The sequence below is a fragment of the Corvus moneduloides genome, chromosome 4 (assembly GCF_009650955.1).
Source record: "Corvus moneduloides isolate bCorMon1 chromosome 4, bCorMon1.pri, whole genome shotgun sequence".
NCBI classification, from domain to species: Eukaryota; Metazoa; Chordata; class Aves; order Passeriformes; family Corvidae; genus Corvus; species Corvus moneduloides.
In genome coordinates, this window is record NC_045479.1 from 50417873 (window position 1) to 50442259 (window position 24387).

Below are 24387 nucleotides of genomic sequence, written 5' to 3' on the forward strand. Positions count from 1 at the left end.
AGCAGAGACAAAACTCCCAGTACTAGAATTGGTATAAAAGGAAAGTGTTTCTTAACAATAGGAGATGCATGACATTATTTTTTTTTCACTTGATCAGAGACACAGTAGTAGAAGACAGATGTTTGTCCAAGTGAGCAAAAGTACCATGTTAACACTGCTGTGCTATGAAATTAAAAAAAGGCACCCCCACGCCAGGAGAAATCAGCTGTAAGAGTGAGACCTGGGGAGGATATAGGAGATCAGAGAGCCCCATGGACAAATGTTAGACCTGGTGGGGCTGTTTGGGGCTGTTAGGGGTTTCCATACAGGTTTTATTACTCCTGCAAAACAATTCACTGTAACGTTGAAATTAGTCTGGCTTGCAGTTAATGTAGGATGTGGCATAAGATTAGAGGTAATGGGTTGCTAGTGTATAAGCATGTGGAAGTATGAAATGGACCAATATTCATGTTCTCCTATTTTCATCTGAATTGTTAGAACAGCCGCAGAAAACACCCTCACAGCAGGTGCTGCTGTGTATCTCCAGCTGAAAAACTAAGGATAACCATATTGATTTGTTTGCCTCACAACAGCACTGTCAGAATTATTTAAGGCTGTGAAAATCAGAAGGATCAGGCATAGTCAGCTCTTGTCCTGTGCTGCTTTGTATCACACCTGTACCCTACATTTCAAAAGAACAAATTTTTGTGATTCACAGTCCTAAATGTAAATGCATTTGCATTTGCACATCAGTGTATATGTAGATATATACAAATCTCCATGTTTGTCAGCAGCTAAGGCAGTAGTTTGGCCTTCTGTTTGAAGATACTATGATCTGTATGGGAATTGCTATCTGTAATACTCCGATAAAAAGGATTGCTTAACTCCTGGAAGAATCACATCCTTTCTTTGAACTATGGGAAACATTTAGGAACTCGAAAATACCTTTATGCAGTTTTATTTCTACTATTTCTAGTATCTATGTCCCTAATAAGCATTAATGGGCCACGGATTTTATCTAGAAAATCTCTCTTTAATTATAATTCTAGGCATCTGGCAGACTAGGCAAATGAGACAAAAGGATTTTCTTTTTCATTGGGCAAAGTTTATTGCCTTGGGCTTTGCTGCCTCTGACATGTTTCCTGTGAAGTTCGGTATGGTTTACATCAAAAAGCAAACACAGCCTGTGATTATAATGATGGAAAGCCTCTGGCTTAGTGCAGAGATGAGCCTTGTGGAAATCTGGTTCAGATAATAACTGATCCTCAGATTGAGGGGTGGAGGAAGCTTTTTAACTCCAAGTGTTAGTAGTTCCTGGGGTTTTTTTATTTAAAGACAACTTAATAGAATTTGTATGCACATTATCTCTTTACATATAAACTGCATGGAACAAAAAAGGAACGGACCCCCCCAGGAGTGTCAAGTCAAGCTGGCCACTTTCTGTCCCTGTCTGCCACTGGATAGGTTTACAGCTGCTCCCTGGCAGGAACTGCGCTCAGAGAGGTGAGTGCTATACCAAGGGGAGGGCTGCTGCTTTCTCTGGCTGCTGCTTTCTCTCTTTCAGCATTTGGTGTGTATGCTGAACATACAGACTGTGTTTTCAGAGCATAGAATTCCTTACTCCTGTTGAAAGGAGGCAAATTATCAGGAGTCTTGCCATGTTGAAGAAACCTGCAGAAACTAAACATCCAAAGGAAGCTGCACCTCTTGCACACACCACACACACCCCTTTACAACCAGTGTGGCTGTCACTCTGTGGTGGCCCTGAAAACCTCAGTGGCTGTAGTTACAGCAGATTGTACAAGGTAGCCCCTGGCTCCACCTGGCTTCCAGCAGGGCTCCTGCCCAGCTCCCAGCACAGAGGGAGCTGTCAATGTATTGATTCATATGCATTTGCTTCTTTCACACAAGAGATCTTACTTTATGAAGTTGCATCCATTTCACCAGGCAAATGAGCTGTTACACGAAAGAAACAACCCAAAATCACGTTTGTGGTTACAGCTCATGAGCTGCTGCTCTCTTGCTGATAATACTGTAAGTTCATTTGTACCATTTGAAGTGGCAGGTAAAACCTGCAGGCTGTGACATGTGACCACAAAACCACTTCTGCCCTTGGAGGCAGCGGTCACCTGCATGAAGCCCTTCCAAAGAGTGCGGGGCAAACACCATGGAGAAGATCGAGTCTTGGTACACTTTGTGCTGCCACACTGGAGTAAGAGCTGTTTTTCTTAGCAAAAGCACCCTCCCCAGATCCAGATCTTCAGAAATCCCTAAACATTCCTTTCCCCCTTGCCACCATACACTGAGCCCCACAAGAAGCTGGACATGAAGCCTGCAGGCAGTGACCAGCAGCTGTGGTTTGGGCATGCAGGCTGGATGCCCTTCAGCAGCTGTGCAGCGCAGTACCAGAAATGCAGCATTTTATTTCTAATTCACATCTGCAAAGAAATGAACACAGGGGTGGGAGGCCAGGATGAGATCCACAAACTGGTTTTAGATATTTTTCTGGGAAAAGAAAAAGCAGCAATCTCTCAAGCTTCAATGCCCACATGCCCTAATACACACCACCATTCCTAAGTCATTCCCCATTTACCATGTGGTAAAAGAAAATTAGACTTTTTTTACGAGATTTCACCTGTGAAAGCACAACACACTTTTTAGGGTGAAGTTTGTTGAAAATATTGGGGAGGGAGCAATCCCAAAAAGCTTGGCAGGCTAACAGCATTTCAGGGCGCTGCTAGATCCTGAGTTCATGCAGCAAATTAAAGGGAACTCCCTCAAGAAAATTGGACTGCCTATTTAAAAAAAATAATCCTACAACCTTTAGCCTCAGCTAACATTATTCTGACACTAAAATGTCTACCTAGAGACAGCTGTTTCCTCTTCATGACTAAATACATGAGTAAATTTATTCCACAGAACAAAATACAGTATTTCATTTGCCATGCCTGATTTCTGTTTCTTCTTTTTTTTTTTTTCCCTCTTTTTTTCCCCTCTTACATTCTTTGCTGGATTTGCTGAACCATGGAGGGGCCTTTCCTAGCAATATTTACATCTCTGAGTGTCTTTTGCTACTGAGAAATAGCAAAAGTTTCTGGGAGTGCATTTCCTTGTGGAAGAAGCAGCAGAAATGCCTACAGCTGTAAGAAGCCTACCTTGAGCTCTTAAAAAAAAAACCCAAAAAACCATAAATACAGAAAAAACTGTCATCAAGTAAGTGGCCAGCTCAGCACTTACCCCTTTGTTACGCTGTGAAATATTCTGGGTTTCTTCTGGTGGTTTTGATGCAGGTATTGCATCACAACTTATTGATATGGCACGTGCCTGAAATGGGAACATCAGCCTGCTGTGCACACCTGGATGGGCTTGCTGCCGGACAGGGTGACAAAGGACACTGAAAAGGCCAAGGGACTCAATGTCCCCATCTTCCTGGTCTTACTGGTAAGACCAGCCTTCAGGAACCACAGTCCTCTGGCCCAGAGGAAGGTTTGGAGCAAGAAGATGTACCTTAGCAGAGGAGAACCAGGTTGGGGAATAAAAGTTAATACACCTTTGATACAGTGACTCTAAAAGACTTTATCTGGGACATTAAACAACAGATTTAAGAAGAGATCTGGTTTCATTATCCTTCATTCAACTTCCTAGAACAAGTTCTCATGAGAATGAGCCTTTTTTCTTTTTTCCAGAACATTGAAATATTTTCAGCTTTATTACATAGATAATCTTTTAGACTACTCAGGCTCCCTGAATATTTTTTTAAAAAGGCTCTAAAAAGTTAAAAATCATTATACTGCTTTTAAATTCTTAAAGGCTTAAAATATTATATTGCTGAGGCTATGAACTACATGTGGATTTAATTTCACTGTGAAATCCCAATAAAAATTCTCCTTGGAGCTCACCTTTAAATACAATTAGGTATGAAATTTTCCTTATCCAGCCCAGAGCCAGCATTGGCAGCAATGAAGAGGCTGGCAGTATCACCCCTGAGCTGCACGTGGGTACATATGTCCCCATTATACATGCACTGCATGTGCACAAACATGTGGGCAGAGCTGTTCCACCAGCTGTTGGTTTATAGACAGAAGTGGATTATTGTTACCTCTAACCATGATCATTTCCATTTTCAGTAACTGAAACATTATCTTATTGTCTGAATAAAGAACTTTCTGGAGCCCCCTAATCTTTTAATGCCAGCTGTGCCTTCTGGAGATGAATTACCCATTTTAATGATGCAAACTTTTTCCAAAGCCTTGCAGACGTAAATGACTGCTCCCTCAAGACCACTTAATGCCAAACCCTCTTCTTTTTAAAAATTCTTTTTAGAAAGTTCCAAAAACAAAACATACCCAAAGTATTCACTTTATTGCCTTGGTTGGCTTCTTGGTTATTACTTTTTCCTGCACTGTTTGTACCTGCTGGGGTTCTTCCAGTTTATTTCATTTTCATATCGAAATTTTACTTTCATCTACGATACATTCTATCACTCATTCAAGTTCCTTTTCCCATGTTATTTTTTCATTACCTTGCCTGTCTCTACTCTTCGTGGGCGCTTTTTCAGAGCCTTATTATACTTATTGGCACAGAACCCATTTTTCTCTTGGTTCACGTGGCTGATCTCTGCCCGGAGGAGAGGCAACTGGTCTCTTTCTGACCCAGTTTCTCTCCACCAAGGCTGCATTTCTGGGCCTCATAAGCCTGCACATCTTTACAGCAACTTCTTGTTTTGTGTTGATCCCAGCCCAGCACATGGGCATGGTGCAACCTGTAACTGCCTCCATCACAAGCTGATACACTCTGAATCACAGGCATGGGTTTTTGCAGACAGTATGCAGAAAAAATCTAATTTGGAAGTCCCTAAGTGGAAAATATAATTTTGAGCACATTTAAGAGATTTATTAACTTTAAAAGAACATAGAAGCCGATAACTTCTTTAGAATAGAAGTCATTACTGAGGCAAGGCTTTTCCTTCTCCAACACTGTTCACAAACATTTTTCCACTATTGTGAATGTGAAAAGGAGGAGACCTTATCCTTAGGTAGTTGAGTGTCCTGTACCCAGCTTTCTTGAGGCTGAAAAACCATTCTCTTCAATCCTTCTGGTCAGAAAAAGAAAATCCTCAGCAGTTAATATTAATTACATTTTAAAACTTTTAAGGCAAGTTTTCACAAACATATAACTAAGACATTTGCTTTGACTCTTTAATAGTTCATCAAAGTGTTGTGGCTGAATACATCTCCTGCAATTTCTTTTGTTTCAGGCCATGGGCCAATTCATGCCCCACAGGAAGCCAGAGTGTGCTAATGTTGGCCAGGGTGGCCTCAGGTGGCCGCCTTACTGGGAACTCCAGTCCACCAGGGATGAACAAACACCCTTCCAGAAAAGCTTTTCAACAATCTGGCCCCAAATTTTCTTTCATGGGGAAATCACCAACCAGTGCTCAAACTCCTGAGGCATTCGGTATCCAGGGCTCAACTGTGACCTGCCCAAGAGCCTTCAGAAGATGCTTGAGCAAGCCCAGCCTGTGTGGTTGGTGGTGGTGATCTTGCAAAAGTGCCACATTTTGTATCTTCTTGTGTTCCTGATGGCGCGAATGAATTGCCACAAGGATTCCGGAGGAGAGTTACATGGTTGTTGGAAGAGTCTTGGCATAATACGTCCTTCCAGAGCTGCATCAGTTTATGCACAGACAAGTCTGCAGCAACACTGTCATGCAGAAATGCAAAGAAAATGCTGCAGGGTTTGTATCAATTATTCAGCAGCTTCTGTGCAGTGAACAACAAAGGCAAAACCAGCATAAAAAAGACCTCTGATGCATTCCCTGTATGAACCAAGATGGGCAAAGGCTGTGGTCCTCAGCATCAGTAGCCCGTGCATCATGTCCGGGAAATCCAGCCAGCGCTCTTTGGCGCTTTGCAGGTGTGAATGTCCACCACTTCCAGGCAGTCCTGGCAGCGCACAGCACAACACCAGTGGAATTTGCACTCACATTTTGTCATCCTGCTGACGCGGGAGGTGTCATAGCCTCTCCCGCAGCACATCACTTCACAGCTGTCCATGCCACGGGAGGTTTGGTTACACACCCGACCAGCTGTCCCAAGGGACCCTGCAAAGGAAACACAGCAAAGGTCAGGAGGTGGGTTCTAAGGGAAGACAGCAAGCATATGAAAATAGGGATAGGAGACTTAATTTGCAATGTATTTGATCCTTTAACATCACATCACCCAGGATTCAATATCAAGACAGAGAAATGCCTATAATAAGGTAAAATTGCTCTCATATTTCCCCTAGAAATCAGGTCTGGAGATAAGAAGGAATAAAATGGATGAAATACTTCAAGGCTCTGCCTGATTCTGTTAATATCATCATGCTTTATTTCATCTTTCCTTAGATTTCCTCCAGAGAGCAGACACCCTTGCCAAGGCATCCGTGAAGCCCCTTACTGCTCCCTGCACCCAGTCCCCCCAGGACTGTCTGAAATGGGATGGCCATGTGGAGCACCTTCATGGTTCTTGGGAACTCATGGGCTTTGCTGGGGAGCTCTGGGTGGGCAGGAGAGGGGTGGGAAAGAGGAGACCATGAAATTTGGTGGCTGCAAGGGACGCTGTGGGTAAAGTAACGGTGCTGCCAGTGATTAAAGTCTTGCAGAACTGAGTGCAGAAGCACCCCAGGCATTTGGCATCGCTGCTGTGTCCACCCACAGGCCCCATTCCACCAGTTCAGGTGGCAGCTGAAAAGTTGCTGCTCTGTGTGCCTCTCATCTCTGTGGGGTAACACCAAGGGTTCTTCTCCCCTTTCATGATGAGATTAGAAGAAACTAAATTAGAGCCTGCTGTGGACAGAAAGGGGGAGAGGAACCATACCAAGCCTTGTCATGTTCTTGAAACACTCAGGAGGAGTGGCTGAAATGCCTGTGCCTGTATCCACATGGCACAAAATGGCTCTGTAAGGCATGTCTTAGCCTGAACAGTGACTGTGCCACATAGGAGCCACTGTTCGTCTAACACGAACTGATTTTAGGGTACATTTTAGGATCAATACCACAGCTGCTAACAGCTTATTACCGCCAATCTGAAAACTTCGTAAAAATTAATTGCCTCACCTAATTTCCTATGTATTGCTATTATGAATCAAATGCAGGTATATCGACAAAATTAACATTCTTCTGACATTTTCCATAGACCTGATTACAACTCCATTCTTTTCTTGGGCAAGGTGATATTCCCTAAGTAATGGCTGTGGTCAATAAATTAACTGGAAATATTTTTACAAAGTGTATTCGCAGGTGCACACTGAACGTGAACAATTTACCTTCTTAAGGGAAACAAATACATGCAAACATTAATTAAAATTTGCATGAGCTAGGATAGCAAACCAATCTTAATTAATAAAAATGTAAACTGCAGTTAAACTGTAATTATTAATAATTTAAGTTGAATATATTCCAATTTTCTTTTTTTTCCCCCTATGGTGTATTTATGGTTGGATGCACTGATGCTGCTGTCTCAAAGCAGTTTGTAACATACAAATCTTCACTGTCCCTCCATCCCCTGCTGCTCCCCAGCATCAGGGAGACTTCATGTTATATGGGGGCTGACCCCAAGCCACTAATGCAATGAGGGGTCTCGGGGACTGGAGCAAAGATGCCTTCTCATACTGTGTTTTTTCATGGGACCAACACATGATCCAGCCTCTCAGCCATGGGGGTGCACATTCTCCTCTTTCTGCATCAAAGTTACGACAGGCTTCAGCTGCTGTCCTGGAGAAGTGCTTCAGCCCCCAGAACACATCTCAGCTTCCCTCCCATGGCCTAGATTCCTGCATTTATTTAAATATTTTAATATTCATTGGGTAGAAGTATACACCTGGAAAGCTTCACTATCGAGTGGCTGGCTCGTGTCTGCTGCAGGCAGAGCAGGAGGGTGTTGCATGGCCACCGGCCCCCAGGCTCAGCAGGTGCCCATGGCCGCCCATCTGGGAGCCACTCGCTGGCTGCCGCGCACGGCTGAGCCCCCAGCCCTGGCTCAGGGGTCCTGAGCTGCAAAGGTGCTGCTGAGCCAGCCAGGCAGAGACGTGCTGAGCCACCCCAGAGGGAACTGGCAGAGGGAAGAGAAAACACACTGAATGGAGCCAGAAACAGGCTCCTGCACCTGCAGCCTGATAGATCCCAAATCTCCTTGGGGTCTGAGAGTGTCCAGGCTGCTGCCTGTGGACCAATGCTCTGCATAACATCCTTGGGGACACGGCTGAACAGCACTTTAAAGTAAGCCTCTGATATTTGGAGGAGCATCTCAGTTGGATGCAACATTCAGCAATGTAGTGCATCAGGCACACCCTGCACCAGGAAACCAGCAGTAACTCCTATTCCTGGCCTACTGTCCCTACAGCCAGTGCCGGCACCTGGAGCCCCTGCAGCAAGGCCCAGGGAGGAGAGGTGGCCCCAGCAGTGACCCACACAGGCACACCCTACTCCCAGCAAGCCCTCAGCTCTCTCTGCAAAGCCAGCTGCACCAGGGCAACTGGCATAACAGGCATGGCAGTGATGCCAAGAGGCCTTTCCCAGATCTTTTTTCAGGAATCACTCTATGATGGGGGAAGAAAGACTTCCAGTGGCCCCCAGTGCCCCCAGTCTAGGCAAGGCTGAGGAGTCAGGAGGATGTAGAGCTACATGATGCACCTGTAGTCCCACAGGAATCCTGTGGCAGAAAACAAGCCAGATCCTGCTTCCCAGCCATCACACTCTCCTCCATCCATGATGCTGAGCAAACAGCTAGGACACCTGAATGTAAATTCTGCTGTTCGTCTCAGCCCACAGCAATATGCATCACATCCCAGACTGTTCAAAATACAACCAAATTCACAGAAAGGGTTATTAGACATTGGAATGGATTTCTCAGGGAGGACATGGGGTCACTGGCCTTGGAGCTGTTTAAGGAAAGACTTGGTGTGGCACTTAGTGCATGATCTAGTTGACTTGGTGGTGTTCGCTCAAAGGTTGGATTCGATGATCTCAGAGGTTTTTTCCAACCTAATTGATTCTGTGAATAACTTTTAAAGGCACTTGTCCTGCTCTCTCTGTTCAGACCAAAAAAACAGTACGAAGGCCAAGCTTGTCACCCACGTGATTAATGTTCTGTATCTGGAACTCACACCAGTGGAGGAAAAGCAAAGCCACCCTCCACCTCAGCACAGCTCCCAACCAGAAGCAGAGTGGGGCCGTGTCATTTGGCTGGGGTTGAAGGAAGACCCCATGTTCCCCCACATCCATCAGGAGCTGCCCAGAAAGGTTTGACCACATTCCTCTGCTGAGGCACAAGTTAGTTTCCAAGTCCAATGTTCTTATTTCCAGATGTAAGAGGAAGTCACATGGCATTAAAGTAAAACCTAAGCATGATGCACCCACTGCTTTCAACAGGAGTTTTGCCACCAACTTCAAAATTATTTCAGCCACTAACAGACAGTCAGAAACTGGTATCATCTGATGCTGACCATCAAACAACATCAACATTACTACACCACTAGGACAGGGGACTAAATTATGCACAGATTATGACAAAAGTGAAAACAAGCTCATCAACTTTTTTTTAAAGTTCAAACAGCATCTTCAGAATATCTGCAGCTTCTCTAGTGAGAAAGAAAATTAACAATAACCATCAGTGAGGAGCCAGACAAGTTACTGTGCTCCTTGGCGGGCCCCTGAGTGATGAAGGCAGAAGAAGACACTGCACAAAACAAGGCAGAATTTTCTGCCTGCTACCTGCAATGCACCTCCTCAGCACTTCTAAGGCAGGAGCAGGTTCTAACTTGTAAAAAGTTTTTGTATGTCCTCTTTGTTTTCATTTCAAATGTTTGAATTGCCATGCCTACACACATTTTACCTGCCAAACATCCATAGCTTTTCATAATGCCAACTTCACAGCCTGTACATCAAGCCCTTTCTTCTCGGTTTGCACAGCTGTTTTGGAAGTCAACACGTGTTATGTTGAAAACACTTTTTTACCATTCTTAAAGCCCTAAAATGTATCTATTAGTTTTATAATGAGAGCTTTTTCCTTCTACTTCTATTGATTAAAATCATGGTGTCAAGTAATAACACCCATTATTGGACTTTCACACACACAAGCAAAAAAATGTGCAAAACCAATGAAATTCCCAACAATAGTTTCCTCACAAGTGTTTTTGGGGAAAAAATAATTAAAGGAAATAGCCACAGAAAAGTAGCTCTGAAGCTACTGGATCTTATGTATAACACCCAGTACAGAAGGGCTGGAGAGAACAGGCAGTACACATTGGAGGCAGGATTTGTCTGGAGGAGGTGGGATGTCCCAGGCAGCACTGAAGAGATAGCAATGTGTTGATAAAACAGCTTATCCAGATCCAGTTTGAGTAAACGTCTCTTGTTCTAATTCCGTAGCCACTGAGAGCATTCCTCAGCCCACAGCTCCCAGAGGCCCTTGGGGTGATGGTGCTGCTGCCTTGCCAGGTGGTGCTTGGAGGAGAGCTGCCCCGATGGGAAGCCATTGCAAGCTCCCCTGCCAGCCTGCCCGGGGCTGGGACTGCACCCACTGTGTTTGCCATGTGCAAAGTGGGAGATACGGGCCAAGAAGTCACACAGGGACTGCCTGTATGCAGCCAGCCTCAGTGAGAAGTGTTGGACATAGATCACGATTGGTTTCCCTCCATGGGTTACATACCTCAAGCACTAGCACACCTTGTGTAACACCAGGACTCGCACATCGCACTTTAAATTCCAGGCTACACTCTGGACTTGGCCTCATTCCTCTCAAAAATGCAGCAAATGGCTTATGTGGGGCAGCAAGGGGAAAAGAATTAACACAGAAACAGCCCTGTGAAGTACCCAAAGCAGGTCACCCTGGGCAGGTGATTTGTCACCAAGCACACAGCTCCAGAGGGCTGCAGGTAGCCCTGCACATGCCTCTCCACAGTGCTTTGCACAAGGAGACCAGAGGTGGAGGGTTCTCAACCACAGTCACACCCCTATCTGCCTGCTGGGGACACGGGAGATGGGCACTGCAATCCACAATGCACAGGCAGAGGCTTTGACAGTGCCCAGACTGGGACCATGTGAGTGTTGGGAGAAATCTATGGATGACTTAAAGCATGTGGCACATGGAATTGCATCAGGTTCTGAGGGACTGCTGCAGCAGCTTGAGGTCATCTGCATGTAGACATGCCCTGTCTCTCAGGTGCTACCTAGAGATTTTTGGTTGCTCTGTACCAGTGAATTTTTAATAAACCTGATATTAAACGTTTTCAGGGAGATGTTACACTGCTTTAACAGTGCCAGTGAAGAGCAGGCTCTAGCAAAGGCTCAGCCAGCAGGCTGCTGGTGTGCTTATCCCTAAAGCACTCTCAGTGTGTCCATTGGTATATGCCAAACATGATAAACTTACTACAGCTTTCAACCAACCTAGCCTGCATGGATGGACAAATAGCAACTTTTTAAAACTTAAAATGTTTAAAATAGATCCTTATAAGCAGACAAGCAAGAAGGGTTTTTAGAGTGTTTTGGAGGTGAAGTAGCACATTCAAGGTAAGGTAGTATGTGCGACAGCGGGACTGCCACTTGCACAGCTGTCACTTTAGTCCGTGTCACAGCTCTATCACTCCTAACAGGTCTCTCCCTGTGCAGTCCTGGGTGTGCTTGTATTGGGTTTGGGAGCTGGAAATTTACAATAAGGAAGACGATGCAAAGCATGGCAAAAATTTGTATGTTCACAACATGATTTTTAAAAGCTCTCTGGGATGTTCTATCTCTGTTTCTATCAAATTTTGAGTATAAAATTGTGAGCAAAAATTATTTCAGCAGAGTTATGTGTGCAGGGTTAAATGAATTCTGAACACTTCTGAAAATCTTCCTTTGGTCCTTAACGAAATCTTAAAGCAAGGAAAGAGGTGGTCAGGTTATTACATTCTCTTGCTATTGAGCTACCATTAGTGATTTCCTATATTATACCTCCCCTGAAATCAATTACTCCTCTTTTCCTTCTAGAGAAAAAAAAACCGAACAAACCACATTTTGGGGTGTGTCCAGCTACCCCCTCAGACAGACTGCCAGACCCAGGGTAGAAGCTCCAGTGGGGGATGAGAAGGTATCTGCTTTTTTTGGGTGATGGCAGAACTCTTGAGCACCTTTAACTCACTGGTTCCTACATGTTAGCACAATCAAGCCACAGAGGACACTGGCTTGGACATTTTACTGTTTGTGAAGTTGCCTCCTGGTCAAGTCATGATGCTTCATAAGGTTTGCTCTGTGAATCCTTCATTCAGCCCCAATATTAACCAACCTCCAGATAATTTTTTTTTCCTGAAGCACTGAATCGCTTGGATTCCCTGGAGAATGAAAGGCAGAACTGTATTCAAGGACATACTAAAACACTGTGGGTATTAGATTCAGCTGACACTGAGATGGTCCCCACCTACTTCCAAACTCAGACTTTCATAATCTTATTTCATTTGCAGTCATTTAACAGGGCTGGCACTCTGCAATGCTCAACAAGGAAAACCAAAAAAATGAAAAAAATATTGTTCAACTGCCAAAATCATCTCCCTCAAAGCCAGATCAGGTGGCGTTGGTTTTGGGTTTTTTTGTGGTTCTTTCTTTGCTCCATGCAAGCAGCAGGGCATTCCACATCCCGCCAAAGGTTTACTGCAGCTTGCTAAAAATATGCTCTTGCAAACAGCCACATTCTCTGAATTCTGGGCAGCAAAGAAACACCACCTCAGGTGCAGCCTTATCTTGAGCTGAGCCAAGGCACATGTCAGACTTTGCCATCTCCAGGCAGGCTTGTCAGTGCCTGGCAAATGCACATTTCACTGTGGTGAAAAATGCCCACTCTCCTCCACAGTAACAAGACTGACAGATGAGACTAGGCTTAGTACAAAGAGATTATTAAATGGCTTTTTGATATAGAATTGGGTGGTGTACGGGTTCTCCTTTTAGGCAAAAAGAAATCATGGGTTTGACAATGAATGAGGCAAGCTCAAGAGATAAATGTTTTGAAAAAATCCTAGTCTGCAAAGTAAATCTCTGCATGATGCCACAATATGCCCATTTATTCACTTGTATTAAAGCATTAGACTTTACAGTCTCAGCCACTATTCAAGGAACAGTATGTGCTCGTGCAGGTGATAAATATCACCTGCCAAAATAATAAATAACATTTAAAATTATGTTGATGACTAAACTAACAAGAAACACTGTACAATGTAATTGTACTGGATGCAATTCTGGGTTCATTGAAGTCAATAGTACATGACCAGGAATTCACATCTTGTTCTTATTTAAGTACAGCTGTTTTGCAATGTTTATTCCAAGCAAACTTGGATTGTAAATATGCAGCAGTGCCAAAAAGAGTTGAGCTGTGTTGCTATCCAGATACTTACAGATTTGTCATATGGGGTGCAATCTGGTCCGTTATACAACCTATTAATTAGTTCCACAACTTCTCTCATACATTACTCAGTCTGACTCTCTTTTCCAAATTTCTGGTTTTCTAGTTACTAGTTTTTAATTGCCACATCAGGAAATACTATCTATGGGTCCAGAACCATTAGCAGGATTCCTGGTGCTTGGCAGTGCCTTGAATTCTGTAACACTGTTAAGTGTGTCTCTATTGAATCTCTGAAGCAGGAAAATCCAGTGTGAATAGCAGTACCAATTCTTTATCTCTTCCCACAGGGGCTGGCACAACTCTTCAGCAAACGTGACAGTTGTCATGGACGGAGCCAACACTGCCTTGTAAAGAGGAATAAGCAGCTGTGTCACTCAGCCCGGTGTGCTGTGTCCCATCAACCTCTACTCTTTCATCCACCAGCATGTCCTCCAGCTGCCTCACCCCATGTCACCCACAGCTGCCTTGACTAGTGCAAGCAGGGTTGGATTGTCACAAGCTGTACCTCCCACATTAGATGGGGACAGGCATGTCTACAACTGGGGTCCGCAGCCGCAGTGAGCTGTGGGAACAAGCAGATAATACTGCAGCGGTAGCATAACCACATGGAAGAGAACCAATGCAGCAGGAGGTGGCATCACAGGGACATCACAGGACTTGGGGCAGCTCTGGAGTGAGCTGTGTGACACAAGAGTGAGTGTGGCTGTGCCCAGTATGGATCTGCCTCCAGAGTACAACTCAAACTTGTGCTGAGAGCAGCTTTGTCTTACAGCATCTCCAGGGCTCCACATCATCTGGCAGAAACTGCTGAATTATATTAGAACAACTGGCTGTTGTACACCTAGAGACATCGAGGAACTATTGTTCACGTACTAACTGAGTCCTTCCAAAACATCTTCTTTCCTGTTTCCTGCTGGTTACATGCATGGATTTATATTTTTATATCTATCTACCTATCTACACACACACTCAATAAAATTATAAGTTTCGACCTTTGAAGTACAAATGGCTTTAATAAAACCATTCATGTGTAATGATAGAGGCTTACCTACATCCCTGTCCCGGATACAGTAGTCTGGAGAGCTTTCAAAGTATACCAGGTCATTCTTAGTTGGCTTCTTAAATTTCTTATTAGCCACAGTGAAACCCGTGCCATCTTGATTCATGACCACCTGAATAGCTCCATTGTATTTCTTCCACAGATAATCTCCTGTTTTCCTAAAGTCTGCCATGGCCAGCCAGCAGGTCCTTAGAGCGCACGATCCACTCACACCGTGACATTTGCACTCCTGTTTCAAAAACCGCTTCACAGCCTGTTTAGGAATGCAGTAAAATATACACAGGTAAAACAAACTGTAATTAATTGCTTCTCAGCCCTTTTCCAGCCATCCTGTAGTGCCAGGCCTAGGATGGGCCTCCAAATTACGGTCTGTAGTGACACCCACTGGTAGCATCAAGTCATCCCCATGTGGTTGGTCTGCTCTGGTTGTCTGACTCGCGGTACGCACAATCCTCCAGCTAAAGGGCTTACCTTCCTGCTCCTGCCAGTCATCCCAAGGATCGATGTGGTCTATAGTGCTAGGACACAGACTGGACAGGAGGAAATGATCAGAAATGGCCAGAATCATTCGGCCACTTGGGAGGCTGCAGGATTGCCGTGCTGACCCTCTGACCCTCTCTAGCTCATCTTCATGAAGTTGCCCTTTGCCCTGAACAGTGTTTCAAATATTGCCCAGAAATTCATAGGCATTTCATATTTAAATGATTTTTAAAAGACTGTGTAAAGCATTGTACCTGTGCTAGGCATCAGATCTATGCAGAATTTTAAAGTACAGTACACTTAAAATGCTTATACACATTCTAACAAACATTTTAGAAAAAGACCTTCATTAGTTTGCATTGGAGAGATCACCTTTATCATTAATTTAACATCTGGATAGCATTAAAGCCATTTCATCTTCGTCTCAGACATTTATCTGTATGATGTTGGACAACAACAGATGGTTTCATAGACAATAAATAATTCATTCCTAATTATGTAGATATGGATATTTGATCTATAAATATTATGCCTTAAGGGTTCATGAAATATGAACTTTTTAGAGTTTGTAGTAGAGGAATGTCATCATGGGAGGAAGGTAAGAGAGAGGAAAGCTCCATGATTAGATGTGCAATTGAAAAATGCACTGTGCATCAGTCAAGCACTTAGTAATAAAGTGAGAATGTATTACAAAACCAAGGGACTTTTAATTTTCTTTCCAACTTGCAAATGATATGTTCAAAGAAGTCACTGGCATTCCCACAGTCCCACACCATTGCCATATCACAAATCTGGGATTTAAGCAGATGCTTGGTTTTGATTATCTGGGCTGAACTCAATTTAACTACTTGTATGTTTAAAACAACTTGCTGGAATAGTGGAAGAAGCACATAGGAATGCAGGTCTCTTTGTCAGTGATGTTCCTATACTAATACACAGCATATTATGTTCTATGATTCATATGGGAATATTATAAATATTTATTCTATTTTTTTTTAATTAACACAGTTGGAATAGTCTAGTTTTAAAACAACACCCCTTTTGGGGGCAAGAAAAAACCAAGGGCGCAGGTGGTCTTACCCAGGTCAAAATGCCAGGCTTGGGGGCAGCTGAGGTGGTGAGATCCCTGCAAACTAAACCTACACTACTGCACTGTGGATACAAAACAGCATCCCTGTCCATAAAGCAGGTCCTAGAGCATATGAGAAGATATTCATTATTTTTAATCGAATGTATTTATTAAAATCTCTTGATCTTTTTCTAAAATATCTACCTGCTTACCAGTACTGCCTTAGTATTTGGAAGAGGTATTTTTTAAAACTTAATAATAATAAGATGCTCAAATATTACAGAAAGTACTTCCCATCATGGAACTTATTTGTCCCTAAAAAATCTTTGTTTGTGTTGTAGACTTCAGCCTCTTTTGGACAGTAACAGAAACATAACCATAGTACTGCATGTGCCTATCACTGATCTGAATAGCCTCATCTGCCTACATTACATATTAATTACACCTGCTGGCAATAAACAGGTGGAGGAAAGATGCTGAAGAACAAAAATCTATCAGGAAAATCATCTACTTGCAGTACACAAAAAGATCAGAATACAAACAATTTACTTCCTACTAAATATACATTAAGGAAAACCAAAGATAAGAAACAAAAAGTCTCCACGAGTAATTCCAGAAGTGCTTGGTCTAGCACAATAAATATTTTTCCTGTATTATTTCAGATGTCGTGGGAGCAGCAAATATTTAACATGTTTTAAAAAATGAAACAGCATATTCCAGTTTCATGCACTATTCCTACCTTTTATAGCTACCACCACAAAATATTAGTGCACGTATTCTCAGCCCTTGCACCAGAGTGGGCAATACACCTGGCAACTACTCCTTCATACCTACAGTGGTGAACGTAAAGACTCTTCACAGTTGAAATTCAGGACATTTTCATACAATGTTTAGAAAAGGGGTTTGTTTAGAGCAGGTCATGCTCCAAGGCCATTGCCTTTTGGAGGGACATGTATTTATTTTCTTAAAAAGTGAAGTAATTACATTTTATCTCTGCTCACTTTGTGATTAAGTTTACCATATACATACAGAAATGGACAGAGCGGAGTTTTTTTCTTGAGTGTTATTTTGAATTTGCTCTTGTCAAACCTGTTCTTCAGTGTGATCTTCAGCCTCCCTTAGGAATTTGTATTCTGTATTAACCAAAAATAAAACTCCTGCTTATAAAAGAATTAGGCTCAAAACAAAACCTCCATCCAAACTGATCCCACAGCTTAGATTCCTGCTTAACTTCCCACACAAGGAGCGACTGAACTGACTCCAACAGGAATACTGTTAGCCAGTTGAATTCAGTCTGTTTGGAGATCTCTGTCACACTGAACCTCCAAGGGAGGTAGAAACAGCAGCTCAGGCTCCCGCTCTTCCCATATTTCTTCCTAACTGCTGAGACCAGACAGCAAGGGCCAACCATTAACTGGCCCAGACACAAGAGAGTTGTCCAAGAACATCTCTAGGCATCTATTGGATGGACACCCACCTTCCTTCCAGCTCTGTTGTTATGTAGGTTCATCAGCGCCCTGGCATCTTTTCCTTTCCGTTCTTTGGCATCCACAAAGGCTCTGGCAAATTTCATGCCATAGTCGATGTTATCGCTGCAGCCACCCCAGTCAAAATGGCCCTTGCTGTCCTTGGCAGAACCTTTCTTCTTGGGATCACAGGAGCAGGATTTCAGCTCCCCTTGGCTACATGCCCTGGTGATGGCAAAGACAACTCCAGCAGAGGAGATGGCATGTACAAAAGCAGATTCTCGACTACCTGGAACAAAAGAAGTCACTTTAAACATCATTGGGGTAGCTAGTTTGAGTGGCTGTCCTATATCCAGACAGTTAGCCTGGACTTCTTTTGCAGAGCAAAAGATAAACTAGGCTGAAATCACACAAATGCACATTCCCTGGAGCCAGAATTAGTCATGGCTTAAACTTGGACCCCTCCCTGGTAAAAGCTCATCAATATAGTGTTAGAGTTGGAAAACATTAATCATTTGTTTCTGATATTGATTAATATACTTTCATGGATCAGTTGTTCTATACAGATATGTGAATAGGACAGCTGGTATTCCTATCGTTTCATGAATTTAAAAGAATATATGAAGTGTTATTTGAGAGATATGTTCAAGAAATTATTAAATAGGGACAGTAAAACAACATGTACATTGCAAAATACTGCAAGTAACTCTTGAAACTAGATGTTCCTCTCCTGAAGCTCTTGGAGCAGACCTTCCTGCTAAAAATGTGCTAGGGAGAAAACTTGGGTGTTATTTTCTGAAAAATAAGTTAATATTAGGTCTTCTGCCTAGAATCAAGCCCGTAACCGTAATTCACACAAGTTCCATTAAATCAATGGCACCGCTTGTGTCATGCTTGAGGCAGGATTTGGTCTGGCAGCTGTGACTTTTTCATGCCAGCTGCTCTGGCAGCTTTCCCATCTCCTAATCAAGATACTTTATTATACCAGAGATTATCTGAATTTCTAGACTATGCCTACTCATAGGCTACTAGGTACATATTACAATGTGATAATTGCTTTTAATTTAAGATGTAGTAGTTTGCAATACAGAGCTACATTACGCTGCCACAAATCTACTTGTGTAATGGGATATTTTCCTACTTTTAAAGTTTTTAGCATAGGAAGAGTGACAAGTAGATTTTTGTGCAATATCTAAGACAACTTTGCAGTGAGAGAGATGTCTTTGCAGGACTTGCAAGCCTTAAGTAATGTTAGCACAGTAAAACAGGACCCCAAAGAAAAATGTTAACTTTGATTTTTTTGTAGAGGCAGAATTACACCATGTAACTTATTATTTAGTATTTCAATTCCATTACCACTAATATGTTTTCACCAACAAATGGGCCCTGAACTTCCATGTGCTGTGCAAGCCTTTTGCCAACAGCAACTAAAAGCTTACAAAAGGACTGATCAAAACATGCCTTCCTTACACTGCCTTCAAAATCAAGCAGAAGTTACCATGGTTTGTTACAAATCACGCTCTTTTGAAGACTTATTTCTGAGAAAACTTATTCAGAAATATCGGAAATTTGTAAAGTGTTAATTAAAAAGAAACAATATTGATAGAAGATAAATGTTTTATTTGAGTTGATTGAACTAATCAACTTTGTTAGAGCACTATCACCATTCTATGGCAATCACAGCCTGATCAGGCTCAGTGTAGAGCTCAGAATCCTGATGCTGTCATTCTCTCACATGAGCCAACAGTGAAAACTTCACTTTTGGAAAAATTGCATTTTTACTTTTTATATTAAATAGCCTCATCATTATTAGGCTGTGTTCTGCCAGACATGTTTTCCTGAATATCAGACAAACCTCATTGAAAACCTCAGCCTATGGGTGACGTTACTGGTTACTCACAAATAATTGCTACGGGAACATGAAGCTGGTTACAGGAACCAACCTCTTACCAGGAGCAGAACCTAGCATGGAATGAAAATTCCCCTGCTTGAGTCAGTGTGCCCAGTGTCTGCCATCCTCCTCTCCATCCACACCAGTGGGACAATGGCCCCAGGGTACTTTCCTACTCCCCTCCTTGCAGGCACTGTGCTGCTCACAGCTTAGCATGGTGCTGGGGACATTCCAGGGACACGAGCGCCAGGGCAGGGTCAGCCCCACTGACTGTGCGCCAAGGCCATGTGTGCAGGGTGTGGCACTTGGCGGAAAGAGCTGCAATTACTAAGGGTCTCAGCACGTTTATCATTGGGGTAAGGCCATTCTGACACAGTAACAGATCCCAGCCATTTCTTTGAGTCAAAAGGGCCAGATTTGAGATGTGAAGACTCACTAGATGCCTTAGTCCGACCTTTAGATGACAACACCACCCTGCTTAACCATCTTCCCTCAGGGTTGGAAGCACAATGTAGTCCTCAACTGCTTGGGACCTGCACAAGCCTGGCTCACCTCTATCTGATGTGTGTGCCCTGCCTCTCTCTCCCTGGGAGCCTGACCTGAAATGTTGCAGTGCCTGGAGGGCAGTGCTGCCCCGGCATGGGTGCAGATCCTGCACCCCTCAGACAGCGCACACAGTCCTGGAGGGACTGCACCTGCTACTGCACTTTCCCAGCAAAATGCTGCAGCGGGAATCAGCGTGCAGGAGGGATTGTCGTCTGCCATCCCAAAGCACTGGGCTCCTGTTTGCACATCAGCTGCCCCTTTCAACAGGCCCCACCCTGAGTACTGGTATCCTGAGGCTGGGCTGTGATGGGAAGTCTTCTGTCCTGCTGGCCACATTCTGATGCCTCGGTTTCCCTGTAGGCCTTAATTTGTGAGCTTGATATCCATTATGCACCAAAAAAAGAGAGAAGTCAGGAACTGCAGAGCCAACCCCTAATAAGCCAAAAACGTACATTGTCTCCCTGATTTGATATAGGTTTTTAAACAATACAGTCCTTCGCGTTATCATATATGCTGTTCCACTGTCCATGAGACCCTAAAATAACTTTGCATTTGCTCTTCCCTTCCTCCTGAAACATAAAACCAAACTTCACCCTTGCTAAGACCAAGGATACAGGAGGATGACCACAGCTTCTCATCGTTTCCGCACACTGCCCAGGAGGTGCCAGCCCCAAAACAGTCCCTGTTACCCTTGTGAGGAACACTTGTACCCTCACGCTGACTCTCTAAACCCCCTTTTACCCTCGGCCCGTAGGCGCGGAGGCTGTATGCCCCACCCAAGCCCGCGGGAAGCCCCTCCCGCATCCCGGCGCCGTCCGCGGGACTCACTGCGCAGCAGGACGCGGCCGAGGAGGCGCTGCCCCCGCTCCAGGGCGTTGCAGTCCCAGCGGTGCCGGCGGAACTGGTGCTGGCACTCGGCCGTCCAGGCGGCCACGCCGCGGCCGATGGAGAGCATCGCCTCGGGGTGCCGCCGGCACAGCTGCCGCTGCCGGCTCACCAGGCCCGGCACGTTGTCGCACATCACCCGCGACGAGCCCACGGCGCCCATGTACCTGCGGGAGGGAAGGGGCAGGGCAGCACCGGGGGCCCGCGGCGACCCCCGGGCACCGACTCCGCTGGAAGGAGGGTCCTCAGCGCCTCGGAGCCTTCCTCCGGCGGGTCCAGAGCTGCAGCTACCTCTGCCTTTTTGGTGGAAATCCTTTACAATTAGTCATCGACCCTGTGTTCTTTTAATAACGTGAAGCATTCAGGAGAACCCCAAGCCCGGCTATTGTAGCTCCGTGCAGTACTTTAAAAAAAAAAACCTTGACAAAAATTAAATTACATCATCTGTATCCAGATGGTCTCTATTAGTCCTGAAACGTTTCGAAAGGTACCTTTCATAAAACCCAAACTTCTATAGGTGTCTTTTGAAGGGATCAAACAGAAGAAAATGTCCTTTTTCTTGTATTTTCATTATTTTATACGATCATAAAATCGTTAAAGCCGTGACTTACAAAAAATATATAGTTAAGTGGCATTTAGAAGACACCATGACAAAAAGCCATCGCAATAAATAACATTTATATGGCTAAGGACACAGATAGTCATTTTATTGAAATATGCTCAGTCTGATAAATCAGGCTTTGATCGCACGTCAGCCAGTGTCAAGGTTAAAGGTGTACCCCAGGATTACAAGAAGGGGTTTAACCCCTCTCTTACACCAAGACTTTCCAGTCTGGACTTGTTTGGGGTCCCCAGTCTGAGCGGCAGGTTTATGTTTCCATTCTAACCCGTTTTGCAGCCTGCCTGAGACGCTCCACGCCGACATCAACTATCACTTGAAGCCGGGAGCAGGGCTCTCTGCCCTCTGCCCTGGCAGTTTACAGTTCAGCGAGGAGAAACTGTGAAGGGAAGGGCGGGGGAGGGCAAGGAAGAAGGAGAAAATAAATTATTAATAAAAAAATAGCGCTGCTGTAGCCAGTTCCCAGCGCCGCCGGGACGCGGAGGGCCGGCTGCCAGCAGCAGCGCTTCGCCCGCGCCCCTCGGGCGTATTCCCCGCCCGCCTCCCTGCCCTCCTCCCGCTCCCTCCGCGGCCCCGCCGCCCCGAGCAGCGCCGGCCGGGCGGTGCCCGCTGCCCCCGCCGGGCCAGGTCCCCCGCACTGCTGCCGAAAGCCCCGGGTAGCCCCCGCTGTTGCGCTGTGCTTTTGCGGAGGAGGAGGTCGGGGAGCGGGGACGGGGTGTGGAAGGAGGTGCCGGGACCGTCTAAATCCGCTCGCTTTAAGGCCCGGACTTTCTGGACCGGAGCAGCTGGCAGCAGCGAGCTCCTCTTCTCCGAGCTGAGAGGGAGAGGCTTCCCCCACCTCCTCTGATTCACAATTAATCCGACCCCACCTTCCCCAAGAGCAAATAAAAATTTCTGGAATTGCACAGCTTACCACCATGAGGAGGTGACTGGTGGGGTCGCCCAGACCAAGACCAACGGAAGAGACCACCAGATCCCAGGGAGAAAGTTCATGTTAGAAACGCTTCGGTCCACATCAGGTCAGTTGTGGGGGGCAGAAGAAATCCCATGAAGCAACAATGACGAGCAGGAGCAAACGCACCTTGAGGGTTACTTCTTTCCCGTGGGTCAAGCGCCTTCGCATCCCCACGCGCGATCGCGGGGTTCACTGATCCCCTGCCGGGAAACGGGGGATGCCGGTTGGTGCATCGCTCTGGATTCCTCTCGGTTCGCCCCGCACCAAATCTCTCAGGCCATGGAGTTCAGCCCCGCTCCCATCCTTCATCTTTGCCCCGATCCAGCTCTTCCCTGCAGTCACGGCAAAACTGAGGAGCTGGTGTGGGCTGCTCTCAGACTGGGTGGGTTCTGCTTTGGTTGGTGTTTTTTTTTCCTCTGAAACTCTGATGGATGAAATGATGTCAAGAGACACTGGGGGAAGAGGAGGAGGTAACACCTCTGATTAGGCAAGTAATCTCGAGGAGGCAGTTGCTTTCCAATAACCCTACAAGCAGGCAGTGAGTTCAAACCCGCCGGCAGATGCTACACGACCTGCTGCGGAGCCGGCAGCGGCCCCGGCGGGCTGTTACAGACCGGCAGCACTTGGTACCTCTCTCAGGGCTTGGCACGACGGCACTTCATGGCTCGGTACCCACATCCGCGAACACCGAGCACGGAACGGAACGGCGATCCTGTGCGAGAGGAGAAGCAGAGAACCAGAGCAGTCCCGGTACGGGGTAAACACCGCCCGGCCGCCTCCCCTCGACCCGGGCCCCGCAGAGCAGGGCCGCCTTCTTCGCGGGCACCAGCGCCGGGGTGCCTCCGTCCTGGGGGTCCCTGGGCAGTCCCGCACCGCGGGGATCCCGGGCCCACGGGCTCCGACAGGGGGACGGGCTAAGCCCCCCATCGTGCTTGAATCCCGGGAGGGGGTATCCGCTGCCGCCGCGCCCCTCCCCAGCCTGAGAGGCGACTGGCGGACCTTGCCCGAGAGAGGGGCGATGCGACCGGGACGGGACACCAACTCAAGAATAAGGGATTTGGCAACTTTTTCACTTCATGTCATCTCTGCAAAGCCGAGATGTTACAGGGTAACACATATTCCAAACAACAAACCCCCTTTATCAAGCTGGACATGCTCCGCTTCCGAGACAGCACTCGTTGGCTGAAAAAAAGACAAATGCCCAAGGGTGCTAAGTGAGTTAGGGACTGCACAGCTCTTGTTACTAGAAAAAGCCTGCAGTTGTCAACTCCAGGTGAAAATCCTGGAAGAGCAAGCTAGGAAGCACCCTTTAAGTGCTGCTCTTCAGGCAGCATATTACAGCCATTCTCCTGTTTCTTGGTACAACTTCTCAAGATCACATAGAACTAGATGTAAGCACAAACCGTTTCAGAAAGAAAATGCAATAGGTAGAATTATGTGAAGTTTTGAGGTGGTAACATTCAGAGACTTACCAACTTAACTTGAAAGCAATACCCCAAATAACCCCCAGAAATCAAAACCCACCTACACTGCAATGTCAAAACCTTTCAACTGCAAAGACTACCGAGTAAGAATAATTGAAGCTTGGGGCACATGAATGCTTCTCCAACAGCAGTACTCGCCCAGAGGCAACTACAGATCCTCTTACTAACTCCAGGTCTTAAAAGCAACAGATGAGCATTCAGCATCTATTTGATAAAATGTAACCAGTGTGTAAAAATACACTCCAATTTTTAGCTTCTGGTCAACTTATTTCTCACATTTACAATACACTTCGGATCAATTAGAAGGGCAGAGAAACACCAGTGAGAGGACAGCAAATTCCAGCAGTATTTTAGACCCATACAAACGGAGGCTACAATCCTCCCTGCTACCAGCTTTCTCAGGCTTGCAGTAGAAAGCTGACTTAGAATTTCTTATACCCTTCTGTACTAACAGGAGCTCCTTTACCTGTGGCTACTGCATGAGTGGCTTATCCATGATGTTCTTTTCTTCTCCATAAGTCATTTACCACATCTGCATTCC

General features: G+C 45.3%; 1 protein-coding gene across 1 annotated transcript; it reads right to left on the reverse strand.

Annotated features, from left to right (window-relative positions):
* Positions 1–1327: 1327 nt before the first annotated feature.
* On the reverse strand, positions 1328–23817 carry WNT2 (Wnt family member 2). Its single transcript, XM_032107483.1, has 5 exons — positions 22321–23817; positions 20732–20955; positions 17478–17755; positions 14440–14704; positions 1328–6082 (listed from the first exon to the last, which is right to left on the reverse strand). The coding sequence occupies exons 1-5, from the start codon at positions 22398–22400 to the stop codon at positions 5853–5855; spliced, it is 1077 nt and encodes a 358-aa protein (XP_031963374.1). The 5' UTR covers positions 22401–23817; the 3' UTR covers positions 1328–5852.
* Between the last annotated feature and the right edge of the window lie 570 nt (positions 23818–24387).